Source organism: Podarcis filfolensis, assembly GCF_964270895.1.
Source record: "Podarcis filfolensis genome assembly, chromosome: 8".
In the NCBI taxonomy this organism is placed as follows: domain Eukaryota; kingdom Metazoa; phylum Chordata; class Lepidosauria; order Squamata; family Lacertidae; genus Podarcis; species Podarcis filfolensis.
Window position 1 is genome coordinate 19,674,286 of NC_139611.1, and position 25,676 is coordinate 19,699,961.

Here is a 25,676-nt window from a genome sequence, read left to right on the forward strand (position 1 = left end):
GGATATCTATTTGGACACCCACCTGGCACTCAGTTCGTTTTGCCACAGCCTGATGATGACTTGGTAACTCTTTCATTGGTGGCACCATTGCTGTGGAATGCCCCCCCAGCTGAAATGAAAAAAGCCTCATCAGTATTGGCATTCCACCGGCCCTTAAAGACACGCCTGCTTATTTCCTTCTCTCCTGACTTGAATCTTTAGCTGTGATTCCTGCATTGCAGGGAGTTGAACTCGATTTGGGTCCCTCCCAGCTCAACCATTCCACTATTCTGTCTCCTACTTTGTCTGTTAACTGTTACACTGTTTTTTAATGGACAGGTTTTAATTATGGAAGTTGTAAAGTAGTTTATTTTACTAGATATTTTATTTACGGGTAGCTGTATTTGCAGAACTGATTTTACCCTTGTTAGTTGGCTTTTATTTGTTTGTGAACTGCTGTGATATTTCTGCTTGACATCAAAGGCAGCAAATAAATTCTAACAGTAAAAATAGTAGTAGTAATAATAGTTTAAATTTGGATTGTTGGATTATTCTTACTGTTAAGGCAAGCTGGTGTTAAGGCAAACATAACTGACCAGTTATGCAAGCGCATTTTGTAATTTTATAAGCTGTGTGACTTGGTTGCTCAGCTCAATTTTTTTACATGATCTTTTATGTGCTGTGGTCTTTTAGGTCTTGTGATTTTGTTGTTATTTTCATTGATTACAGTCTAGTAATTGTTGTAATCGTCGAGGGTGAATTTCTGTTTCTTATTTGCTGGTATTTTGAGAGTTAATGTTCTTGTGCAATATTATATTTGAAATGAATTGTTGAATGTTGCTTTATTCGATGTGCGTTTATTTTCAAGTCATGTGACTTATTTGCTTTGGATTGGATTGTTATCAGACGTGTGACCTTTGTATATTTTGTGGCTTCAACAGCTCGTACGCTGCCTTGTGTACAGCAACATGGAAAGGCAGCGTGCAAATTAAAAGTGAAATGAAAATGAAATGCTGGTCTATTTATTTTCTTTCTGCAATATGTATACTTGAGTTCATAATGGGCTGGTTTGATGGCACTGTGTTTAGTAAGTGGTGCTGATAGGGGAGGGGAGGGGGGGTTGAGGAGCAGCTCTTGCCAATGATTGGCTAATGTCGGGGGAGAGCGAGAGAGTCAATGAAACTGCCTGCAAACCCTGAAGCACTGCACAGCGATCGGAGCTGGCTAACAGCGAGGAAGCATCTGATGTAGACTAAAGCCAGGGAGATGCAGCACCCTCCCATTAAACTCAGGATCTGTCCTTCTGCGCTCACTGCTGTGCATCCCTGGGATCCTTGAACAAAGCAAAGAATCTGGTCTGCTGATGTTTCTGGGGGATTTTGGAAAGAAAGAGAAAACTTTGGGCAGAGAGAAATTCTGCCTTCCAGAACTGCAGAAGAGAGAGAGAGAGGAGGAATGATTTGAAGTCCAAAGATTGATTCTCGCAAAGGTGACTGCTAGATCGCTCCTTCTGAAGAGGCTGTGTGGAAGGTGATTTGAGCATCATGGGTTGTCCCAGAACAGGGCAGGGACTCCTGTAGAATGAGACATCACAGCGGAAAGCATGCCTGCAGCAACCCACGTTCAAGTGTGTGGCTTCTCCCTCTCTTCCCAAACTTCCAGCTAGAGCATCTCTGCTTGAACAGAAGATCTGGACAAAGCCCAGGGCGAAGATCAACTTCTGTGGGAAGGAGGTTGGGGGACAACCAGACACTGGAAACGTCCACCAGGACTCTTGGTAGGTCTTCTCCACCCCATTCCATTTAATGCTTGGTGTTGGCTAATTGTGTAGAAGTGCAGCACTGCTGGATCAAAGCCCATCAAATCCAGCAGAAGTCAGCCAGATCCTGCCAAGAAGCCTACACAGATTCTTTTGAGAAGCCTACATTAACAACAACTTTCTCAGTTCCGAAGGCGTTCAAGGGCAGAAAAGAGCAGGGGGATTTTTTGAAAAGAGATTCTTCGGTGGCTGGAAGCCCTGTTTGATCCCTTCAATAATGTCTGATCAGGAGATGGATGACTATGACATGGACAGCCTGTCTGACACATCGCGGATGATCAAGGGACTTCCGCCTTACAACATGGATGATCAGCTGCTGCCCATGGAGCGCCGTAGCACCTGCGGCTGCTGGGCCTGGACATGCCTGGTGGCAGCAATGAACTCTTTGGCCTTCCTCTTGAACTTCCTCTTGATGGCCGCCATCTTTGCCATCGTGCTCCTGCCCACCATCGTGGTGGTCTACTTTGGGTTCCAGTGCCATTCCCGGGTAAGTGACATGTGACTTGCAGATGCTTCTGGTTAGGAAGCCCAGTCCCTTACCTTGCTTCAGAGGGTTAGGCAACGTGGTGCTCCCCTGCCCCATATAGCTGGACTAGGGATGCATGTGGCACTGTGGTCTAAACCACTGAGCCTTTTAGGTCTGCTGATTGGAAGGTCAGCGGTTCAAATCCCTGCAATGGGCTGAGCTCCCATTGCTCTGTCCCAGCTCCTGCCAACCTAGTAGTTTGAAAGCATGCCAGTGCAAGTAGATAAATAGGTACTGCTGTGGCAGGAAGGTAAGTGGCATTTGCAAGCGCTCTGGTTTCCGTCACGGTGTTCTGTTGTGCCAGAACCGGTTTAGTCATGCTGGCCACATAACCTGGAAAGCTGTCTGTGGACAAATGCTGGCACCCTCGGCCTGAAACCAAGATGAGCACTGCAACCCCATAGTCGCCTTTGACTGGACTTAACCGTCCAGGGGTCCTTTACCTTTACTTTTATAGCTGGACTACAACTCCCATCATCCCATACCATGGGCTCTGCCGTTTGGGGCTGATGGGAGATGTAATCTGAGAGGCACAGATTTCCCACCCCTGGCCAACTGTTCTTAGAATGGCTGATAAGATTGTAGAGTTCTCAAAGCATTTTTTCCTAGGGTGGTATTTTCTTGCACTAACTTTACCTATACATTTATAAAAGGATGGATGAAGCGGGCAGGACGTGATTACTAAATGATGAAAGATGTCACCTCTGCACACTCCCAGATGCCCCATAGTCTGTGTTATTCTTTCACATGTTCCCAGGATGAGTCTTTGCATTCAAACAAAGAGGCTCCAGAGATAGTGGGAGGCCACATACCTTACTCCCCAAAGTGGCAGCAGCTTGGCCCCACCAGAGGTTTGTGGACTACAAATCCCATCACCCTCTACTCACTGGCTATAGTGGCTACAGCTGATGGAAGCTGTAGTCCAATAACATAATGGTGGGGGAAAAGACCACCTCTTTCCGTATGAACCTACCCAGACCCTGAGATCATCTTCTGAGGTCCTTCTGCATGTGCCTCCTCCTTGAGAGGTCCAGAGGGTGGCAACACGAGAACGGGGCCTTTTCTGCAGTGGCTCCCCATCTGTGGAATGCTCTCCCCAGGGACGTTTGCCTGGTGCCTTCATTATACACCTTTAGGCACCAGGCAAAAATGTTCCTCTTTAACCAGGCCTTTGGTTGATCCGATTTACATCCTATGCCCTTTTAAAATGTGTTTTTTTGGGGGGGCGGGTATTGAGTTGCTGTTTTTATTTTTATTAGGTATTTTGTGGTTTTATATCTTGAATTTATTCTGTGAACCACTCTGAGACCCCCAGGTATAGGGCAGTATGATGATGATGATGATGACGACGGTGGTGGTGGTTTCATTTTCCTTGTATTGGCAGGTTATGGCTGGTCTTGTATAATATCTTCTGTAAAACTTTTTTTGTGCTTCCAGTTTAGCATGACGCTGTTTTAGTTTAGGAAGAACATGTTGGGTAATGGGAGACATCATAGAGACGTATCGATCATGGAGAAGGCAGCGTTGATGGAATTGGCCTCCTCCCTTGCCTACAACATGCTCGGAGGCAGTGCTTCTTAAAACAGGAATAGGGAACTTCAGGCCTGGGGGGGTCAAGTGTGGCCCTCCAGGCCTCTCCAGCTGGCCCCTGGAATGCTCCCCAAGCCACACACCCCATCAGCCCTGCCAGGCTGGACTCTGATAAAGCCTTCTGCTTGCCAGGATGGAGGCTAGAGAGGGGTGTGTCAGTGTATGCTGAAATGGCAAAGGTAAAAGTTATATTTGTGCCTCTGCCCACTTTTGCCCCTGGCCCTGCCCACCACTGCCATGTGGCCCTTGGAAATCTTCCAGAAGGGAATGTGGTCATCCAACCTCTGCTTTACAACGTCCCTTCAAAGAAGGAGAGTCCCTCACCTTCCAAGCGATCCCATTCCACTGGGATGGGATAGCTCGGAAGACAGCTCTTGCTTTCAGAAAGTGCCTCCTAATATTTAGTTGGAATCTCCTTTCCTGTTACTTGAAATCCATTGGTTTGGTTCCTACCCTCCGGAGCAGTAGAAAACAAGCTTGTTCCACACTCCATTTGGCAGCCCTTGAGATACTTGAAGGTGGCTATCATATCACCTCTCAGACTTCTCCAGGCTAAACATAACCAACTCCTTCAACCCTTCCTCATATGGCTTGGTTTCCAGTGTGTCGAATTTCATTGTGTTAACATATCATTCTATGTGTCATTTTGTATGTTTATGCTGTAAACCACCCTGTGATTTTTGGATGAAGGGCCGTATATGAATTTAATAAATAACAATAATAATAATAAATAATATAAAAAACATTGGCTGGGGCCCATTGTGGGCTGGCAGGGCAGAGTGCAGGGAGCCCAAACAGTGGGTGGACCCAGAGCCAATGATTGGCTGAGTCAGAGCCATTAATATGCAGAGGCAACTCATTCTAGTTCTTCATCTGCTCAAGACAACATTGAAACTAAGGAGGTCAAACAGCACCCTCTTGGTCTGGATGCAAGTAAGAAATGGGGATGCAAATGGGGGCTGGCCGAGGACAGACTGAGGTTGGTGGATCAGTTAGCCATACTAAGGGGCCAGTCTCCATTAGAAACCAATGGGCTTATGAAGTAGCTTTCACTGTCAGAGCTCTGGAAAAAAGCCAACGCCACTCCAAATTTTCAGCACCAGCTAGCAATGGACAGCGCCAATTTGCCAGTACCTTTCTCAGGATGTGGCTTTGACATTTCTCCCTCTGTGGCTTCACACTCTTCTGTTCTAGCAGTTCATTAGGTTGCAGAAACCTGGCTGGACTAAAGCTCTGGTTTAGATGGGGTGTGAGAAGCTGAAACTTGGCCAAGAAGAAGGGTGTGTGCACTCACGCACAAAAATTTGGCTCCGTTCTCATTTTAGAGCCACTAAACACAGGTGAACTTTCACAAGGACTTTTTGTTTTATTAATTGCAAACTGATGCAAAAATCTGATGAACTAATTTAAGGCTGGGAAAATGAGAAACGGAAATGGATAGATTGGTCCATCCTTATGCTGAGCAGGATTCCCCTTTTATTGGTGAATAATGCCACTGAAATCATCAGGGCCCAGGAAAGCATTAGTAAACACACCAAATCAGTGCCATCCTATGCATGTTGATTCAGAAGTAAATCCCCACTGGGCTGTATCAAACGAAGAGTAGAGTTGGAAAAATTAATGGACACAAAAAGAGCCTGTTGAATCAGGTCAATGGGCCATCTAATCCAGCATCGTGTTCTCACAGTAGCCAGACAGATGTCCTGTTGAGAAACCCTCCAGCAGGACCCAAACACAAGGGTCCTCTCCACTCCTGAGCTTTCCAGCATCTAGTATTCAGAAGCCTCCAACTCAGCAGGCAGAGAATAGCCATAATGGCCAGTAGCCACTGATAATAGCTTTAAACTTGCCCATCCAGGTTGGTGGCCCTTCACTGCTTCCTGGGGGAAGCGAATTCCATAGCTTAACTACGCACTACGTGACAAAGTCCTTTCTTCCGTTTGCCCTGAAATCTAACGTTCTAGGGAGTCTATGAGTTCTAGGGAGAAAAGCTTTCCTCGATCTATGTTCTCCATGCCATGCATAATCTTATAAACGTCTATCATGTCATGGTCTAGGATGCATGTGTTGGGGTACGGCATTTATCCTTGAATACTCTCCAGAATCCTTTAACATGAGAAGAGCAATAATAATAATAATAATAATAATAATAATAATAATAATAATAAGTTATTTATACCCTGCCCATCTGGCTGGGTTTCCCCAGCCACTCTGGGCAGCTCCCTACAGAATATAAAAAACACGATAAAACATCAAACATTCAAAACTTCCCTAAACAGGGCTGTCTTCAGATGTCTTCTAAAAGTCAGAAAGTTGTTTATTTCCTTGACATCTGAAGGGAGGGCATTCCACAGGGTGGGAGCCACTACCGAGAAGGCCCTCTGCCGGATTCCCTGTAACTTGGCTTCTCACAGTGAGGGAACCACCAGAAGGCCCTCGGAGCTGGACCTCAGTGTCCAGGCAGAATGATGGGAGTCGAGACGCTCCTTCAAGTGTAGATCAGGCCAAAGGCCCATTGAGTTCAGCACACTCTTCTTGCAGTGGCCAAGCAGATGCCTCTGGGAAGCCCACAAACAGGCCCTGAGCACAACGGCAACTCTCCCCTCCTGCAGTTTCCAGCAACTGGAATTCAGAAGTGTTACTGCCTCCAACCATGAAGCAAGTGCATAGCCATCAACTCCCAACATCATGCTTGCTGGGTCAGATGAGAGTTGTAGTTCAACAACATCCCGAGGGCCAAAGTGTCCCTACTCCTGCTGCAGATTTAAGAAAAGCAAGCGTGAAAGTTGGAGCCAGGAGATGTGGGGAGGAAAGCAAATTATTATGCATTCTTTAAAAAAAAAAAAAAAAAAGCCCACGAAAATAGCTTTGCAGTAATTACCAAACCTCTGTGACAATCTGGATAAATACAGTAACGTCTCGGCTGACAGACGATCCTTCCCAGCGCTGATTACTCACCGCAGTTTTGCATTTTATTGTCACAATATTTCTCTCCATTTCCTCGCCACCCTCGATTCCCTCCCCGCTTTTGCCAACAGCTCTCCTGCTCTCCTGCTTTTGTCTGCGCTTGCCTTCATGCAGGCTGAAATCTCTTTAATTTCATTTTAATTAAGGCTGCTCCCTGCTAGACGTGGCCTCTGCAATTCGTCTATTCAATTAAACAGAGAAAGGAAGAGTGTGTGTGTTTGGGGGGCGGTATTCGACCACCGGCAGCCACCGTAGAAACAGAATCCACCCTACAGCTGCGGATCCCAGAGCGCTGTGCAGGCTTCCTTCCCAGCCTCCACTGGACAACCTGCAATTTATTCAAATTGACAAACTAATTTCGTTCTCATTAGGTATTCCGCACATGGGCTGTGCGTGGATGCACTGCTCTCTGATTCTTCCGTTAAGGGGAGAGCTGAGAATATTTGGCTTCGTTTCTCCCTTCATCATTCTGCCTTGGGGCTGCTGAGGAGCTTGCGCTTGCCGACTCAAGTTTTGATAGTTCTCAGATTCCCCACCCCTTGTACAACAGTTGCGGGGGAACATCAGGCTCCTCTACAAATGTGGCCCTCCAATTTATTTCTCTCTCTCTGGCCCCTGGGATTCTCCCCCAGGCCCCTCCCTTCTCTCTAGGCCTTTTGGCGGTTCCCTCACTGGGAGAAGGGAGGTTACAGGGAACCAGGCAGAGGGCCTTCTCAGCAGTGGCCCCCAAGCTTTGGAACACCCTCCCATCTGATGTCAAAGCGATAAATGTTATAAGACCTTCCATAGAAATCTGAAGGCAGCTCTGTATCGGGAAGCTTTTAATGTGTGATGCTCTGTTGTGTTTGTGTATATGCTGTTGGAAGCCACCCAGGGTGGCTGGCACAACCCAGTGTCAGGGACCATGCTGAGGAGGGCTACACTGAGGAGGAATGGGGGGTGCCTCCCCCTCCCCCTGCTCCTGATCAGGATCCTGAATCTTCCCAGGAGCAGGACAGTATAGATTTGGAACAGCGGTTTGCAGAGGGACATAGTTCAGAAGGCAGAAGCTGGGAAGTACTGGACGGGGAACAGCTAGGAGGAGGAGAACTGGGAGAGAGAGGGTTAACAGATTCACTGTCTCTGGAAAGTATTCATCTGCTCAGCCCAAGGTCAAGAAGGGCAGATAAGGTGGCAGCACAGAAAGCACAGTGGTTGCGAGATCAGGTTACAAGACGCGTTAGCGATGTGGGTGACTAGGGAGGAAGTGGGTGTAACCCTTAATTGGGAGCACCTTCATTCCGAGGAATGGATTCTTTGTTCTCTCACTTTGATCATTAAAGTTTCTAACTGGTAAGAAGACTCCTTCCTCTTTGTTCTGCTTATCTACTGCCAAAGGGGGCGGGGGGAGAGCTGATTCCCTGAAGCCTGACTCCCAGTCAGATGGACTGGGTACAAAAAACTTCTTCTTATTATTATTAGCCACACCCTTCACTGGCTCTGGGAGGTCTCTGTTCCAGCTTTCCCCTCCTTCAGGTGCCCTTTGCAGATTGACGGTGCTGACAAAACTGGGATCCTCTTCCAGCCTCTCACCCACCCACAAATCCTCAAGCCTCTGGAGCTGCCCTCAGCTCTTCAATGATTAAAGGCTTCCTTTCTCCTTTTATCTTTTCGGTTACTCTTGAACTGATTTAAGAGCGTCTGCGCTGAAGCAGCTTCGAGGCACTAACTTACCGTAAATAAAGTGCACGAACGAAGGCGTTCAAATGGCCTCGGTGTGCGGTTTTGTTTCGTGATCAAACCCTGGGATCAAGGGGGGGTATAAGGCAAAGCCATTTGTGTGGCCCCGTACAGCTCGAAAAGTAGGCTCTCCTACAATTTGTTGATCGGGAGATTAATTGCGCATTGATTGCTGCTGCTGATCCAGCCCTCGCCTGGGAGACGGTTGTGGTTGTTTGCTTGAGATGGCTTTGCCATCATCGAGGAGGCAGCTTGCTCAATTGGGCATCCAAGAGTGTCGCTGGCTAATAAAATGAACAAATGAGATGGGTTTTGCGGCAATCAGTCCCTGCGGAGAAGGGGCTGCATGCGTTGCTTGTTTTCCACGTGAGTGGAAATTTCCTTACCATAACCAAACCAGCCATTTCTGATTATACACAGGGTTTACAAAGGGAGATCTCTATTTCCCTGATTCAGTTCCATTGGAACATGAGAATCTGCCTTATTCTGAGTTGGTCTATCTAGCTCAGTATTGGCATCTTCAAATATGGGACACTTCCAGCCATACCTGGAGAGGCCGGGGATTGAACCTGCAACCTTCTACATGCAAAGCAGATGCTCTGTCACTGAGCTACGGTCCTTCCCTGAAGATATAGGAACATAGGAAGCTGTCATATACTGCAGTATCTCAGACCCTCCGTGTTCCTATTTTCCAGGGACAGTCCTGGATTTACAGAAGTCATCCCAGTTTCTGATTTGATCCCAGAATGTCCCACTTTTCCTTAGGACGTCCCTATTTCCATCGAGCCAAGGAGATAAGCATAGCGGTCAACGTTTCCCTTTTTTTAATGGAAATTCCCTTATTCCGAATAGGATTCCTTGCAAGAAAAGGGAAAAGTTGACAGCTATGGAGATAAGTAACTATACAACCTTTAGGAGACATCTGAAGGCAGCCCTTCATTAGTTTCATTAGGTTTTTATATATTTTGGAAGCCACCCAGAATGGCTGTGGAAATCCAGTCAGATAGGCAAGGAATAATAATAATAATAATAATAGGTAAAGGTAAAGGGACCCCTGACCATTAGGTCCAGTCGTGACCGACTCTGGGGTTGCGGCGCTCCTCTCGCTTCACTGGCCGAGGGAGCCGGCATACAGCTTCCGGGTCATGTGGCCAGCATGACTAAGCCGCTTCTGGCGAACCAGAGCAGCGCACGGAAACGCCGTTTACCTTCCCGCCGGAGTGGTACCTATTTATCTACTTGCACTTTGACGTGCTTTCGAACTGCTAGGTTGGCAGGAGCTGGGACCGAGCAACGGGAGCTCACCCCGTCGCGGGGATTCGAACCGCCAACCTTCTGATCGGCAAGTCCTAGGCCCTGTGGTTTAAACCACAGCGCCATATATAGGACATCCCTATTTTCATTGGAGAAATGTTGGAGGGTATGGTATCTAGCTCAGTAGCGTCCATGCTGACTGGCATGTTCAGGATTCCAAGCAGGGAACATTCCCATGCCTGTCTGGAGTTCCTGGGATGGAACTGGGTCCTGCCAGATGGGAAGCAAATACTTTACCACTGAGCCGTGTGATGTGTGATGTGGAAGAGTCCTGAGTGCCAAACAGAGAGGCTTGGGGGCCATATTGGTTCCTGCCCTGTGTGTGTGTGTGCTGGATTTATGTATAAGCTAAACAAGCTATATCTTAGGGCCCCACTCACTTGGGGCCCCCCAAAAAAATTAAAGGGAAAAAACCTGGATGTACATTTCCAAAATATAAGATAAAAAACAAATAAAATAAAACCTACATACAGCAACAGTGGCAAATGGCTTTAGATACCTATTAGGTCCATAAATTACCAAATAGGATATATTCAACACCAAAAACCAGTGACAATTTGTTGTTGACAAAGGACAGCTGGACATATAAAGGGCCCCATTACCTTCAGTAGCTTAGGGCCTCATCAAACCTAAATCCGGCCCTGGGGTGTGTGTGTGTGTGTGTGTGTGTGTGGATAACGAGAGAGAGAGAGAGAGAGAGAGAGAGAGAGAGAGAGAGAGAGAGAGAGAAAGCACCTGTCTCCTTGTGGGCTTTAAGGCAGCTTACAACATTGAAAAACAACAATACAAAGTAATAGGAGCAAACTAGTGAGAAAGAATGAACAAAATACACAGAACACATTTAGAACCAGCAATTAAAATACAGTCTGTCCTGGCAGCAGCCCATCATCAGTGCTTTGCCTTTTTAAGAAGAAAAAGGTGCCAGTACTCACCAAGGCGTTGTTAGAGTAAGTGCCACACTTTTAACCTTTTTGGGAGGTGCCAGTACTGAGTACCCCTGAGTACCCCACACATCTTACTGGGTTGTCCCAGCCACTCTGGGCAGCTTCCAACATAGATAAGAACGTAAATCCCTATCCAGGATTGCCTTCAGAAGGCTCAGGGATCGGATAACTCCATACCCTCCAACATTTCTCCAGTGAAAATAGAGACGTCCTAAGGAAAAGCGGGACATTCTGGCATCAGATCAGAAACCGGGACGTTGTCTCTAAATCAGGGACATCCATGGAAAATAGGGACATTTGGAGGGTCTGCTATCTATCTTGCTTTCCACCTACCTATCTACCTACCTACTTACCTACCGAATCTATTTATGCAGGGGTCAGCAAACATTTTCAGCAGGGGGCCGGTCCACTGTCCTTCAGACCTTGTGGGGGGCCAGACTATATTTTGTAAAAAAAAAATGAACGAATTCCTATGCCCCACAAATAACCCAGAGATGCATTTTAAATAAAAGGACACATTCCACTCATGTAAAAACACACTGATTCCCATCCACGGGCTGTATTGAGAAGGCGATTGGGCCGGATCCGGCCCCCGGGTAGTTTGTCTACCCATGTTTTATGTCTCGAGAGAGAAAGAGAGATTTGTTGATGATGTCAAGTTTAATTTCCCTTTCCCCTTCCCTGCAGAACTTTCATACTTTTGCCTTTGGCTGAACAGGTTTGTCAGGTTTGTTAGCTGCTTTAAGAACCTGCTGTGCCTCTTTGACCTGCAGGAAAAGTGGGTGGAAAGAACAATGGGACGCCATACCTCCCTCCAAACACAATTAGCTCTTCTAAACACAGCTCCCTCTCTCTTCCCTCAAAAGAGTAAGGGAATAGCTCGATGCTGTTTCAATCTGTACAGTCTCTGTGTCCCTCACTCCCCCCCTTTTATTTTATTTTTTTAGCTTCCTCCTTCCGGATATTTGTTAGCGCTGACATTTTCTCAGCCACAGAGGAGCAAGACCGCCTACCTCATTGGGGTTGTTTACTGTCAGTGTTCCAAGGAACAAGGAAGCTCTCCAAGATTTTATAGGTCCTAATTACCTGTCATGCAGGAGATCTCCCCATCCAGCATCTCAGCACATCCCAAAAGCCTATTGTTAAGCAGCCAGAAAGGTGTGGAGAAATGTTATGGACGGCTGGAGCAACTTGCTGGAGAAGAAATGGCATGATGTTTGGGGGAAGTAGGAAACTGCCTTATACAGAGTCAAACCAGGGGGTCTGTGTAGCTCAGTATTGTCTGCACCGACTGATAGAAACTCTGCAGGGTTTCAGACAGGGATTGCACCTTGGAAAGGACCATTAAAGGCCGCATATTTGTGGGATGTGGGTGGCGCTGTTGGTTAAACCACAGAGCCTAGGACTTGCCGATCAGAAGGTCGGCGGTTTGAATCCCCGCGATGGGGTGAGCTCCCTTTGCTCGGTCCCTGCTCCTGCCAACCTAGCAGTTCGAAAGCACGTCAAAGTGCAAGTAGATAAATAGGTACCGCTCCGGCGGGAAGGTAAACGGCGTTTCCGTGCGCTGCTCTGGTTCGCCAGAAGCGGCTTAGTCATGCTGGCCACATGACCCAGAAGCTGTACGCCGGCTCCCTCGGCCAATAAAGCGAGATGAGCGCCACAACCCCAGAGTCGGCCACGACTGGACCTAATGGTCAGGGGTCCCCTTACCTTTTATTTGGACTGGGAAGTCTTCCTAGCTCTGCTGCATCCTTTAGATCTAATATTTGGTCCTGATTTCTGGATTTGCCTCCCCCAAGCTCCAAATGACAGTTTCCCCCTTCGCTCATTCTTCCTTGTCCCTTGTCTCCTAGCTCCTTAGTGGGCCGTGCAAACTGTTATTCTGAATAATCCCTTTTTATTGGGTAGAGGGCATTGGCTGGAGATGAGTTTATGGAGCCAAGGGGTCAGTGGCCTCCAAATGTTTGGGAACTGCTGGTTTCTTTTCTTTAGGCTTGCCTGTTGCTGAGTTTTCCTTCTCCTTTTTATTTTTAAAAAAGCCACCGACCACTTTAGCAAGGTCGGGGGGTGGGGCGTCAACAAATGCCCCCCCCTCCATTTAGCAGCTCCGCTCTCAAAGCCTGCCTGGTTCTCTCTCTAACAGACCAGCCTGCTCGAAAAGGGTTATCCAAACCTTTGCTTTTGTCCACTAAATAATGTTCTCTCTATGTGCTTTCGGGCTTTTCTTTTTTTTCTGGGCCATTTTCAAAGCAGAGGGTGGCGAAGGAGGAGAAAGCTTTCCTCTCTCCCTGCATTAGGCTCTGCTTGATGAGCAGATCCTTTCGCTGGACTAATGGCTAAAATAGGCAGCCCTGAAAAGGAATCAGTCCCGATGCCTGCAAGGCCGCCTTCTCTCCTCATCTGTCCTTTTTTTGTTCTGGCCGCCTTTCCAGACCCTTTTCATTTCATTTCATTATTTAGATATTTATAGACCACGTTGTCCAGGAAAAATACAGCGAGACAGCATAGAACGTGCAAAATTACAGGAAGATCTTTTTTTTTTTTAAAATCAATTAAAAGCTGGTTGGGGGAAAAGCGGAAGTCACATTTCAAAGTCCTGCCTGAGTAACACAGTTTTCCGAGAGAAGCGAAAAGGTAAGGCAAGGATCGTTCTTGCCCAGCTTCAACTGGCAGGGAGTTCCACAGGGCAACGCCTTCCACACTGGTAAAGGCCGACTGAACCTTGGGAGTCTTGGGAGTCAGAGGATCTCAATGACCAAGGTGGAGAATAAGGAATCAGGTGGTCGTTGGGCCCAAGTTGTTCCAGGCTTTGTGATTAACACAAGAAACTTGAACCTGCCCAAAGTGATGACCAGCAGAGAAGTAATATGCCACCAGTAGCCTGCTCCTGGGACCAGTGTGGCCCCTACATCCTGCACTATTTGCATCTTCTGGCATGGATACAAGCAGCAGAAGTTGGATGGCCATCTGTCTTAGATGCTTTAGCTGAGACTCCTGCATTGCAGGGGGTTGGACTAGATGATGCTCATAATAATAATAATAATAATAATAATAATAATAATAATAATAATTTATTATTTGTACCCCGCCCATCTGGCTGGGTTTTCCCAGCCACTCTGGGCAGCTTCCAACAAAGATTAAAAAATACATTAAAATGTCACACATTAAAAACTTCCCTTCCAACCCTAGAATTCTATAATTCTACCACAGCCCCACACAAAAGCACGCCCGTTGTGCCTTTGGGGTGGCTTGTACTCATGATGTTATTGGGGTAGCCAGGGGTCAGCAAACTTTTTCAGCAGGGGGCCGGTCCACTGTCCCTCAGACCTTGTGGGGGGCCGATTTTGAAAAAAAAATGAACGAATTCCTATGCCCCACAAATAACCCAGAGATGCATTTTAAATAAAAGGGCACATTCTACTCGTGTAAAAACATGCTGATTCCTGGACCGTCTGCGGGCTGGATTGAGAAGACGATTGGGCTGGATTCGGCCCCCGGGGCTTAGTTTGCCTACCCATGTTATATGCAATCACCCTTTCGGAGCTGTCTGCCTTGACCTCAGAACTGTCCCCTGGCCTCACCCCTCACTGGCTCTGTTTCATACCCTCCTTGAGTGTTTTGGCCTGACTGGAATATGCCTTTAAACCCCGACAATGCCTCTTGCTCACCAGGACAGAGAACAGAGAAGGCATTTGTAAGCATAGTGTGGAAACCAGTCTGGTATGCAAATGGAAATTTCCACTGAGAGCCAATGTGGCATAGTGGTTAGAATGCCAGACCGGGACTTGTGAGAACAGGGTTCAAATCCCCACTCAGCCAGGAAGCTCACTGGATGACCTGATGCAAGCCTCTCAGCCTAACCTACCTCACAGGGTTATTATGGGATTAAATAAGGAGGGTGGGGGAAAGCATGTACCCCACATTGAACTCCTTGGAGAAAAAGGTGGGATATAAATGCAATAAGCAAGCAAACAAATTAATTAATCTGCTCGGTCACTTTGAGAACACATTGCTGGACTAGATACAACTCTTATCAGGGTCTTATATGTTTCCTCCTACCCCCCCAGCAACCTATCTAACCAAGTCATGCCTCAACAGCGCCCCCCCCCGGATTTCCAGAAAAGCTCACAATTTGTGCAGGGGTTTAGCTGCTGAGACATTTTCTCAAGAGGAGTCTCCTCAGGAGAAGTCAGGGAAAATCCAGCTGCGCGCTGCTGCTCTATGGGGTCAGTTTTTGCAATCTCCCAGTGCTGCAACACTCTCATCCCACCCAATAAAATATCTGAGGAGGCCAGGTGCCACGTCTTGTGATCGATTATGTGCCCCCCCTCCATATTTTATTGCAGTTGGCGCCCCTGAATAAAATCAACAAGTAACAGAGGAATTGACCGGAGCCACATCTGCCACTGGTTATGAATTTGCATCATTAGTAAAGTGTCGCTGAAGCGCTGCCCCTTCTCACCAGCTGGGGGCAGACTTTCGAGGAGTTTGCCCTGCTGCTCCTACCTATCAATCAAGTCTAGCTTTGATGCAGAATTCAGAGTCTCACGGTGAGATCTTCTGAAGCGGGTCATGGCTGTCTACTCTTAAGGATGCTAGCTTGACCTTTCGCATTTCAGTTTGGCTTTTTGTTCTTTGATCCTGCCCGGCGCAGCTAACAAGGGGGAAAGCAGTCATCACCGCTTGGCTTTTTGAAAAGGGCTCCCTTTTGGCTGATGGCTTTCATCCTTTCCCCTTTCTAGCAAGGGCAGCTCATCATAGCTGTTGACGAAACCTCTTGCCACGATGAATGGCCTCGACGTCCGTTTCTCAAACACGCAGTGGAAAATAGTTCTCATTAGACGTCGCGGCATCAGTAAGAGAACTTTGAAAGCTGCCTTGATGGACTCGTGGTCCATCAAGCTAGTGTTGTCAAGTCTGACGGGCTCTGAAGTTTCCAAGCACAATTCAAAGTGTTGGTGCTGACCTTTAAAGTCCTAAACGGCCTCGATCCAGTATACCTGAAGGTATACTGCGTCTTCACCCTCCACCTTCCCTCGCTGCGAGAAGCCAAGTTACAGGGAACCAGGCAGAGGGCCTTCTCGGTAGTGGCACCCGCCCTGTGGATTGCCCTCCCACCAGATGTCAAAGAGAAAAACAACTACCAGGCTTTTAGACGACCATCTGAAGGCGGCCCTGTTTAGGGAAGCTTTTAATGTTTAATAGGTTATTGTATTTTAATATTCTGTTGGAAGCTGCCCAGAGTGGCTGGGGAACCCCAGCCAGATGGACGGGGTATAAATAATATATTATTACAGTGGTACCTCAGGTTAAGAACTTAATTTGTTCTGGAGGTCTGTTCTTAACCTGAAAGTGTTCTTAACCTGAGGTACCACTTTAGCTAATGGGGCCTCCTGCTGCCACTGCACCGCTGGAGCACGATTTCTGTTCTCACCCTGAAGCAAAGTTCTTAACCCGAGGTAATATTTCTGGGTTAGCAGAGTCTGTAACCTGAAGCATATGTAACCCGAAGCGTATGTAACCTGAGGTACCACTGTATTATTATTATTATTATTGGTTATTTTTTCTAGTAGGGCTGTTTCCCATACTATTTGGTACCATTGGTCCATGCTTACCCCTGACAGGTCTCTCCAGTGTCTAACATCTTCCAAGACAACAATGCCCATTATTATTATTATTATTATTATTATTATTATTATTATTATTATTATTATCTGTGCCTCGACGGTTGGAGGCAGAAATGCTTCTGAATAGCAGCTGCAAGAAACAACGGAAAGGGAGAGGGCTGTGATGCTCATGTTTTGGTTTTGGGTTTCCCACAGGCTTCTGGTGGGCCGCTGTGAGAACAGGATGCCGGACTAATGGGCCATTGGCCTGACCCAGCAGGCTCTGCTTGTGTTCCTATGGGCAAGGGCTCCAAAAAAGGGAGAACGTTTGAGAAATGGCTCCATTAAGTCGTTTTCATTTCCTTCTCTTTAAGATGAAAAGGCACAAATGCCGCAACCTTTCCGCACCAGGGGGTTGCTCCAACCCCTTGATCCTTTTCAGCTGCCCTTTCCAGAATTTCCCCCCTGCCTTGCAACATCCAATATCCTGGCGCTGCGGACGCCTTTCAAATCAGCGCGAGCCCATTCGGCAACCTCTCCTGCGGTAGTAAAGGAGGACAAATATTGCAGCCCTTTTTCATTTGTTTCGGGACAAGACAAGAATTTCCATTTCTCGCCGGCCTCTTGGGTGACAAAAGAAACAGCAGCAGCAGCAGCAGCAAGCAGCCGCGTTTGGACTCAGACGGTTTTAATTTCAGGCTGAGTCATAAAGCGCCACTCATAAAGCCGGCATCTGTTTCTTTGCTTTGCGTGATTTGCAGCCGAAGGCGAAGCGAAGGCACGCTGGCCACGGAAAAAGAGAGCAGGCAAGACAAAAGGCGGACAGGCTCTGATGGGCAGGGCGCCAAACCTTTCAGTTAGCAAGCAGCAGAAGGCAACACATAGAGTGGTGGTAGTTGGAGAAAGGCATCCTTTTCCATTCGTGACACAGAGCAGCGTTTCCATTCCGCTGCAATCCGCCTTCTGCCAAAAAAGTTGACTGTTCACTTCATTGTTGGCTGCAGCAAAGCCACGTGATTAATTATGTAGCCTTTACATTATTCCACCCCATTCATCTCATTGCAAAGGAAACACAGTGCAAATGGGTACCGAGGTGGAGTGCAATCAATTATGTACTATTTGCATACTGGAACGAACAATAACTGTGGTCACCGATTGTATTTGCTGGATTGATTTCTGGTGCAGACATGGAACGAAGAAGTGAAAATCAGATGTTTATTTACTTATTGGATTTACAGCCCATATTTTCCCCCAGGGAGCTCAAGGTCGTGCACATAGCTCCTCCCTCCCCGCCTGTTTCTTCTTCATACAGCCCTGCAAGGTAGGCCAGGCTGAGAGACTGTGACTGGCCCGAAGTCACCCAGTGAGCTTCATTGATGAGTGAGGATTCGAACCCTGGTCTCCCAAGTCTTGTTCCAGCACTCTATTATACCACAGTGGCTCTCTGTTTCTGTTGGGATTCTCCATTATCCCTTGTGGTGGCAGAATCATAGAATTTTAGGGTTGGAAGGGAACCCAATGGTAATTTAGTCCAGGCATCCCCAACCTTTGGCCCTCCAGATGTTTTGGACTACAATTCCCATAATCCCTGACCACTGGTCCTGTTAGCTCAGGGGTCAGCAAACTTTTTCAGCAGGGGGCCAGTCCAGACCGTGTGAGGGGCCAGACTATATTTTGAAGGGGAAAAAAAGGAATGAATTCCTACACCCCACAAATAACCCAGAGATGCATTTTAAATAAAAGGGCACATTCTTGTTGTTGTTTAGTCGTGTCCGACTCTTTGTGACCCCATGGACCAGAGCACGCCAGGCACTCCTGTCTTCCACTGCCTCCCGCAGTTTAGTCAAACTCATGCTGGTAGCTTCGAGAACACTATCCAACCATCTCGTCCTCTGTTGTCCCCTTCTCCTTGTGCCCTCCATCTTTCCCAACATCAGGGACTTTTCCAGGGAGTCTTCTCTTCTCATGAGGTGGCCAAAGTATTGGAGCCTCAGCTTCAGGATCTGTCCTTCCAGTGAGCACTCAGGGCTGATTTCCTCAAGAATGGATCGGTTTGATCTTCTTGCAGTCCATGGGACTCTCAAGAGTCTCCTCCAACACCATAATTCAAAAGCATCAATTCTTCGGCAATCAGCCTTCTTGATGGTCCAGCTCTCACTTCCATACATCACTACTGGGAAAACCATGGCTTTAACTATAAGGACACATTCTACTCATGTAAAAACACGCTGATTCCCGGACTGTCCGCAGGCTGGATTTAGAAGGTGATTGGGCCGGATCTGGCCCCCGGGCCTTAGTTTGCCCATCCTTGTGTTAGCTAGGGGTCGTGGGAGTTGTAGGTCAAAACATCTGGAGGGCCACAGGTTGGGGATGCCTGATTTAGTCCAACCCGTGCAATACAGGAATAACATCTAAACAATCCCTGACAGGTGGCCATCCAGCCTCTGTTTAAAAACCTCTAATGAAGGTGAGTCCACCACTTTCCGACCTAGACCATTGCACTATCCAACGGCTCTTGCCACCAGAAAGTTCTTTCTAATGTTTAATCAGAATCTCCTTTCTTGTCATTTGAATCTGTTGGTTGGGGTCCCACCCTCCAGAGCAGCAGACCAATCTTGCTCCATCTTCCATGTGACAGCTCTTCAGATAATTTGCAGACGGCGATCATATCACCTCTCAGCCATCTCTTCTCCAGGTTAAATGCACCCAGCTTCTTCTCAGTGCTGTGTCCTCCTCACTGCCCTGACCTTGTGGGGTATCCTGACTTTCCCCCTTGGAAACTCAAACTGTTACTTGGAAAATCAAACTCAAAACTGGAGGTTTGGATAGTTTTACAGCAGGTAAAAGCACAACAGGGAACATTTATGTTGCTCCAACACTCAACATACCCCCTGCACTCTCCTTAAAAAAAATATATATATATATCTTTATTGAATGTTCAAAAAGTACATAACCATATGTGCACAAGACATGGTGAGACACAAACAAAAAAGAGAAAAAGAGAAACAGAACCCATTCAGAAATGAAAACATTGGGGGGGGGGGAGGGGAAAACCCCCAAAACTGTATATTTTACAAGGTTGTTACTGTGCTTCACCAGATCTTAACCTATTAACAGTATTTGTAAGAATGGATTCCAAATATCATTGAATTTGTCCATGGCAAGTCTGCGTTTACATGCAAGTTGTTCATATGTTGCGAGTTTGTATAAGTCTTCAATCCAATCATAGAAGGGAGCCACATTTTTATTTTGCCAGTTTATCAGTATCAGTCTTTCTGCTGTGGTATGGGCATGGAGAGTCCGCTCGTATTGTCCTTTTGTAAGGTTCCATGTGCTGGGTATATACCGTATTTTTTGCTGTATAAGACTCACTTTTTCCCTCCTAAAAAGTAAGGGGAAATGTGTGTGCGTCTTATGGAGCGAATGCAGGCTGCGCAGCTATCCCAGAAGCCAGAACAGCAAGAGGGATCGCTGCTTTCACTGCGCAGCGATCCCTCTTGCTGTTCTAGCTTCTGAGATTCAGAATATTTTTTTTCTTGTTTTCCTCCTCCAAAAACTAGGCGCGTCTTGTGGTCTGGTGCGTCTTATAGAGCGAAAAATATGGTAATTCAAGAGCATATTTTGCTCTGCAAATGTAAGGTTGTTCCGTACAGTTCTGTTGATGGTTTCAGTTACCTCCTGCCAAAAATCTGTCAATATAGGACAATGAAAAAACATACGTTTTAGAGAAGCATTATCCCTATTGCATCTCCAACAGTTAGATATCCACACTCTACTTTTGAAGGGGGGGGAGCTGTTTGCAGACTCAGTATTGCCTACTACACTGACTGTCTGCAGCTGTCCAGGGTTTCATGGACCACATATAAACTCCATCTCCAACTCCTTGAAAGATTCCATTAACGGCGTCTCCCAAAAATTTTACACATCACTTGGGAAGGCAGGCGAACTAATATCAGTGTATTGGAAGAAGCAAAGATCACCAGTGTCAAAGCAATGATTCTTCAACATCAACTTTGTTGGACTGGTCATGTTGTGCGGGTGCCTGATGGTCGTCTTCCCAAGCAACTACTCTATTCCGAACTTAAAAATGGAAAGTGTAATGCTGGTGGTCAACAAAAGAGGTTCAAAGACTCTCTCAAGGCAAATCTAAAAAAATGTAGTATAAACACTGATAACTGGGAAACACTGGCCTGTGAGTGCTCCAGTTGGAGAACAGCCTTTACCAAAGGTGCCATGGGATTTGAAGACACTCGAACTCAGGACGCAAGGGAGAAACATGCTAAGAGGAAGGCACACTTGGCAAATCCACACCGTGATCAACTCCTGCCCGGAAACCAATGTCCCCACTGTGGAAGGACGTGTGGATCCAGAATTGGCCTCCACAGTCACTTATGGACTCATTGTTAAAACCGTGTTTATGGAAGACAATCTTACTTGGCTACGAGTGATAGAAGAAGAAGGAAGAAAGAAGATTCTCCAGCCCTACCTGGAGATGCTGGGGATTGCACCTGAGACCTTCTGCATGCAATGCAGGTGTTCTATTACACAGAGACTTTAATGCCATTGCTGGACATTTCTCAAACCCTTTTGAGAAACCCCCAAGTCCCCTTGAGCAGAACTGGGAAGCCATCCAGGTGAGAGCTGTCACCTGCATCTCCCGCCGGCCTGTTCCCCGGGTAAGAGCTTGAGAAGCTGTCACCAGGCCAGGCAGACATAATGGATAATTAAACCTTTAATCTGATGACTGCTAGCTTCTCTCGGCAATTTATCAGGGCAGGCTGGCAGGCTGGAGATTGAATATACAACAGGGGAAGAAGAGGCAGAGCAGCCACATGGGAACTCAATCTGTAGGCAGTTTCATTTTGTCATTTCATTTCCCTTTATGAGATTGAAGCCGATGGATGAGCCCAAGGAGCAATGGCTCATAGAAGCTCACTTATTTCCCCCTCCTGGTTTTCTTTTTGAACGAGGAACGTTTGTCATGCTGAGAAACTCGACGCCATGATGGCGGGCTTGTGGTAGGATCCTGGAGCATTGAGGCAGGGGTGGTGAACCTCAGGTCTGGGGGTGAGGTCAAATGTGGTCCTCTGTCTGGCCCTTGAGCCTCCCTGCCCAGGCTATGCTCCTCACGGGGCCTGATTTGCACCTTTTCCAGAGGTGGTTCCTCATTGGGACATTGTCAGGGAGCCAGCCAGCAATAAATCACACGGCGTAAATAAGGTTAACTCTTTACTGAAAAAAACCAAGGCTGCTTAGGGGAGCCAAGCCTAATGAGCACAACGACGCTTATCGGTAGGTCTTGCCTCAAGGAGACAGTTATGAAGGCTGAAGACAGCTGCCTAAATTCCCTCCTCTCTCAGGTACTTTCCCAAGCAATCTGAGACTTCTGTCCCTCCTCTGCCCTCTTCATACCTCTTCTGGTCCTGGGATACCGGGGGGTGGGAGGGGAACTGGTCACAGCAGGAGGGGGAAACGCCCTGGCGTCTTCACCAGCCTGATTCATCTCTGCCTCTTGGTCTCTCGCCTCTCTGGTTTCTGATTGTGGACCTCTCTCTGCCACCCAGCAAGATTCCTGGTTGTGGTGGGTGGGATGAACCCATGACTCCCAAGTTCACGCTAACCATGACATCACACTGGTTCTTCAGTACGGCTGGGAATATCCCTTGCTTGAATCCTTGGAGAGCCGTTGCCAGTTCCCAGCTAAACAGACTGATGATCGGCCATGGCCAAAGGTAGTCTCATGAGTTTGCTAGGACCATAGGAATCTCAGAAATTCTTGCTGGTTCAGGCCAAAGGCCCATCGAGTCCAGCATCCTGGGGTCACTGTGGCCAACCAGATGCCTCAATGGGAAGACCACAAGCACACTTGGAGTCCCCAGCAAATAATATTCAGAAACACCCCTAGTTCCACAGTATGTAGAGCATCAGTTTTGAGTTGGAGCAGTGGTTTGTTACAAGCTTGTTTCATTTCTAATTTCCTGCTTGGCCAAGTATAAGCACTACCTCTTAAAGCTGCCTTTTCACTGGCAAAAGTGAGGGATGGGGTTGGCACAGAGGGAAGGAGAAGCGTCATCCAGCTCAGGTTGCCCCCTCATCATTGCTCATCCGTCGAGTCTCATCTTTCCCCTCCAACATTAAACTCCATTTCTTTTCCTCCCCTCTGGCTCTAACAGTATCTGTTCAGTATTAATTAACCTAGAGAGGGCGTCAGATACAAATAACACCACCTTTTTGACATCAGGGTGGGGAGAACTGAGTGAAATGAATGCTTTGCAAATGGTGAACGGCTGAAAATTAATTTTCGGTGAGCACAGTGGTGGCTATTAGACTATTATCTGCTCAGGGGCAGAGTGTCTGCTTTGCATGCAGAAGGCCCCTGGCATCTCCTGGTAGGAGCTTATAGTTCTCCTCCTCCCTATCTCCTCATGGCTGAGTGGGGATTTGTTTGTTTGTTTGTTTGCTTGTTTATTTATAGACAACATTTTTCTTCCAAGCTTAAGCTGGTGTATGTGGTTCTCCTCCTCCTCATTTCATTCTCACAACAACCCTGTGAGGTAGGTTAGGCTAAGAGATGGCCCAAGGTCACCCGGTGAATTTCATGGCTGAGTGGGGATTCGAACCCTGGTCTTTCCCAGGTCATAGTCAGTCACTCTAACTTTTACGCCAAACTGGATTTGAACCCTGGTCCTCTCAGGTCTTAAGCAACAAACCCAGAATAGCCAAGGCTGTTGGAAGTGCTACCCTCCCCCGCTTTAAATGTATGGTATGAATGTAGCCAATAGCAAGTTGTAGAAGTGGAGCACACATTATTTGTTGTGGTAATGATTTACTTATTCGTTTTGTATAATTTATACACTGCTTGATTGCAAAAAAACAAAAAACCAACCAACGAACAAACCTCTACAAAAAAACAAAACAGTAAAATCAATAAAAGTCACAGCCGCACTTCAAAAGTTAAAATACTAAAACAGATTGAAATTAGCTTAACTTTATAAGCGTCTGGGAAGGCTTGTCTAAACAGGAATGTTTCCAGCAGGCGCCAAAGAGAAAGTACAGTGAAGGTGGTTAGAGAGTGCAAGGTTGCGGGTTCAATCCAGGTCACATATTCCTGCGTTGCAGGGGGTTGGACTAGATGATCCTCAGGATCCCTTCTGTTATAAGAAAAAAGAAACCCTTCTCCTTTTCCCTTATGGGGTTTCCAAGAGCCCGTATAGAGTCCTTAAGTGGGTTCCCTATTGGTAGGAGAAAACAGAGGCCAGCCAGAGCATATTGAGAAGCAAAGCGGCTAGTAAGCCTGATCTTTATTCAAGGAACTGTTGCAACAGGGTCCCCACTCACCACATGCAGGAGGGAGGAGAGAACCCAGAACAATGGTGTGCAAGCCCTTATATAGACCTTTGAAATTGCCCGCCCTGTAGCCCAAGACCAACCCCCAAAACATCATACATACATCATAGAAGGAGGCGGTCTACAGCAGAAATCCTGTCTGCCAGGATACCTGATAATGGTCACTGATTGCATTACCTAGGCAGTCTGGACATACTTTTGTGATGGTTAATAGTTTAGTTCCTGAATCCATTCTTTCATACACAAATATGCCCTGAAGACAGAATTTGCAAGCAAAAAGACGATGGGAAGGCTTTCCCCATTTGCCTCCCTTACTGCAGAGGAATATTTGGGAGAGTCAAAACGGCTTCAGGATTGCTCTCCTGTACTATTTCAGACACGTGGTTTATATACTTACGTATGCGTTTGCCTTGTACATTTATGAACGTTTAATTTATATTTGAGACCTTAGAATTCTGATAACATTTCCAACTCTACAGTCCTATGATTCAATAGGCGGCCTGGGTAACAATGAACTGGTCCCGATTCTTTTCCCTTCCCATGTCAGCCTCAGCTTTTGACTCGCTCTCTCTTCACCCCCTTGCAGGTGCTCCACTCCACAGCCTCCTACTGCAAGACCATCTTGGACGACAACAGCTCCTCCGCCCTGATCATCCTCGGCTTCGTCATCATGTCTCCGCTCATCGTGGTGGCTATGGCCATCTACTGCGGCCTGGTCAGGCGTCTCCGCCTCTTCCTGTGCTTCCAGCCTTGGGCCCGGGCCACGTACAAGGGCGTGAAGTGGAGGTGGTATGAAGACGGGGGGCTGTGCGGCTGTGCCAAGGAGTGGAGCAGCCAAGTCAAGGCCTGGGTTTAAGCGCTTCTCGCTCCTTGGTCTCCCTGCCAGCACACCCCTCTCTCTGGTCCTCCAAATCTCATTTTCCCCATAAGGGCGCCATGAAGAAGCAGGCAACGGCTAAACCCATCTAGAGGAAACTTCCATGGCTTCTTCTCCTTCCACCAGGGGGCGCTGGGCCTCCCATTGATTCTGGAACATTCCGTGAGATGGAGCATCTTGCTTTCAGCATGAACTCTGAGGTTCACCCAAGGGCATGAGTGTGGGGGACATTTTCAGCTAGAGGGCTACATCTTCTGCCGGGTAACCTCCTGGGGTGGGCGGAGCAACAAATGGGCGGAGCAACAAATGCAAATTTTACCTTTGGAAAGTGGCCTACACACCCACCTCCATCTAGGCAAGCAAGAATCAGAATTCAAGGACACATTCCAGGCCAGGCAAGAACATTTGAGGAGGACGCAAGGCTAAGTTGGTGTAGTGTGTATGGCAGTGTGTATCAAGGGCCAGATAGAGAAGCCCGAAGGGCCACATGCTGACCTTGGTCCTGACCTTGGTTCCCCACTCTCACCTTAGGGTAGCTACCACTCTCTTCACTTCAGCCCCCCATGCAAGGATGACAACATACCCTCCAATGTTCCTCAGATGAAAATAGGGGCATTCTTTTTTTTTGAAAAGTTTTTATTGTTAAAATAATTCAGCATTAATACACACATATTGCAAATATACAAACATACATTTCATACAATCCTTAAAAATGTTCAAACATACGTACCCTCAATCCCACAGATAATTCCTTTTCCCATCACCATCCACCACCCCTCACCCCACCTTTGTGTTAGACATCCAATCTACCGTATTTTTCGTCCCATAGGACGCTCCGTCCCATAGGATGCATCTAGTTTTTTGGGGGGGAAATAAAGGAAATTTTTCCCCTTTATTTCCCCCCCAAAAAGCAGGTCAGAGAAACCGAACCAGGTCGAGGAACAGTGGGATGGCGGCGCTGCGCCTCCCTGCTGTTCCCCGAGCTTGT

General features: G+C 47.2%; 1 protein-coding gene and 1 long non-coding RNA gene across 2 annotated transcripts in view; one reads left to right on the plus strand and one right to left on the minus strand.

Moving 5' to 3' along the window:
- LOC310769578 overlaps nt 1-25,676 on the minus strand; it is a 136,203-nt gene that overhangs the window by 34,134 nt on the left and 76,393 nt on the right. The window lies entirely within an intron of this gene.
- Nucleotides 1,180-25,304, plus strand: TMEM278 (transmembrane protein 278). The gene is made up of 2 exons (XM_083629029.1): nt 1,180-2,285; nt 24,398-25,304. Exons 1-2 carry the CDS (start codon nt 2,016-2,018, stop codon nt 24,665-24,667), a joined length of 540 nt encoding a protein of 179 aa, XP_083485155.1. The 5' UTR covers nt 1,180-2,015; the 3' UTR covers nt 24,668-25,304.

Bases quoted from the DNA above. Each gene is read 5' to 3' on its own strand.
- TMEM278 (XM_083629029.1), top strand. From the start codon at position 2,016: ATGTCTGATCAGGAGATGGATGACTATGACATGGACAGCCTGTCTGAC. The intron at 2,286-24,397 runs GTAAGTGACATG...ACCCCCTTGCAG, and splicing joins GGTTCCAGTGCCATTCCCGG to GTGCTCCACTCCACAGCCTC.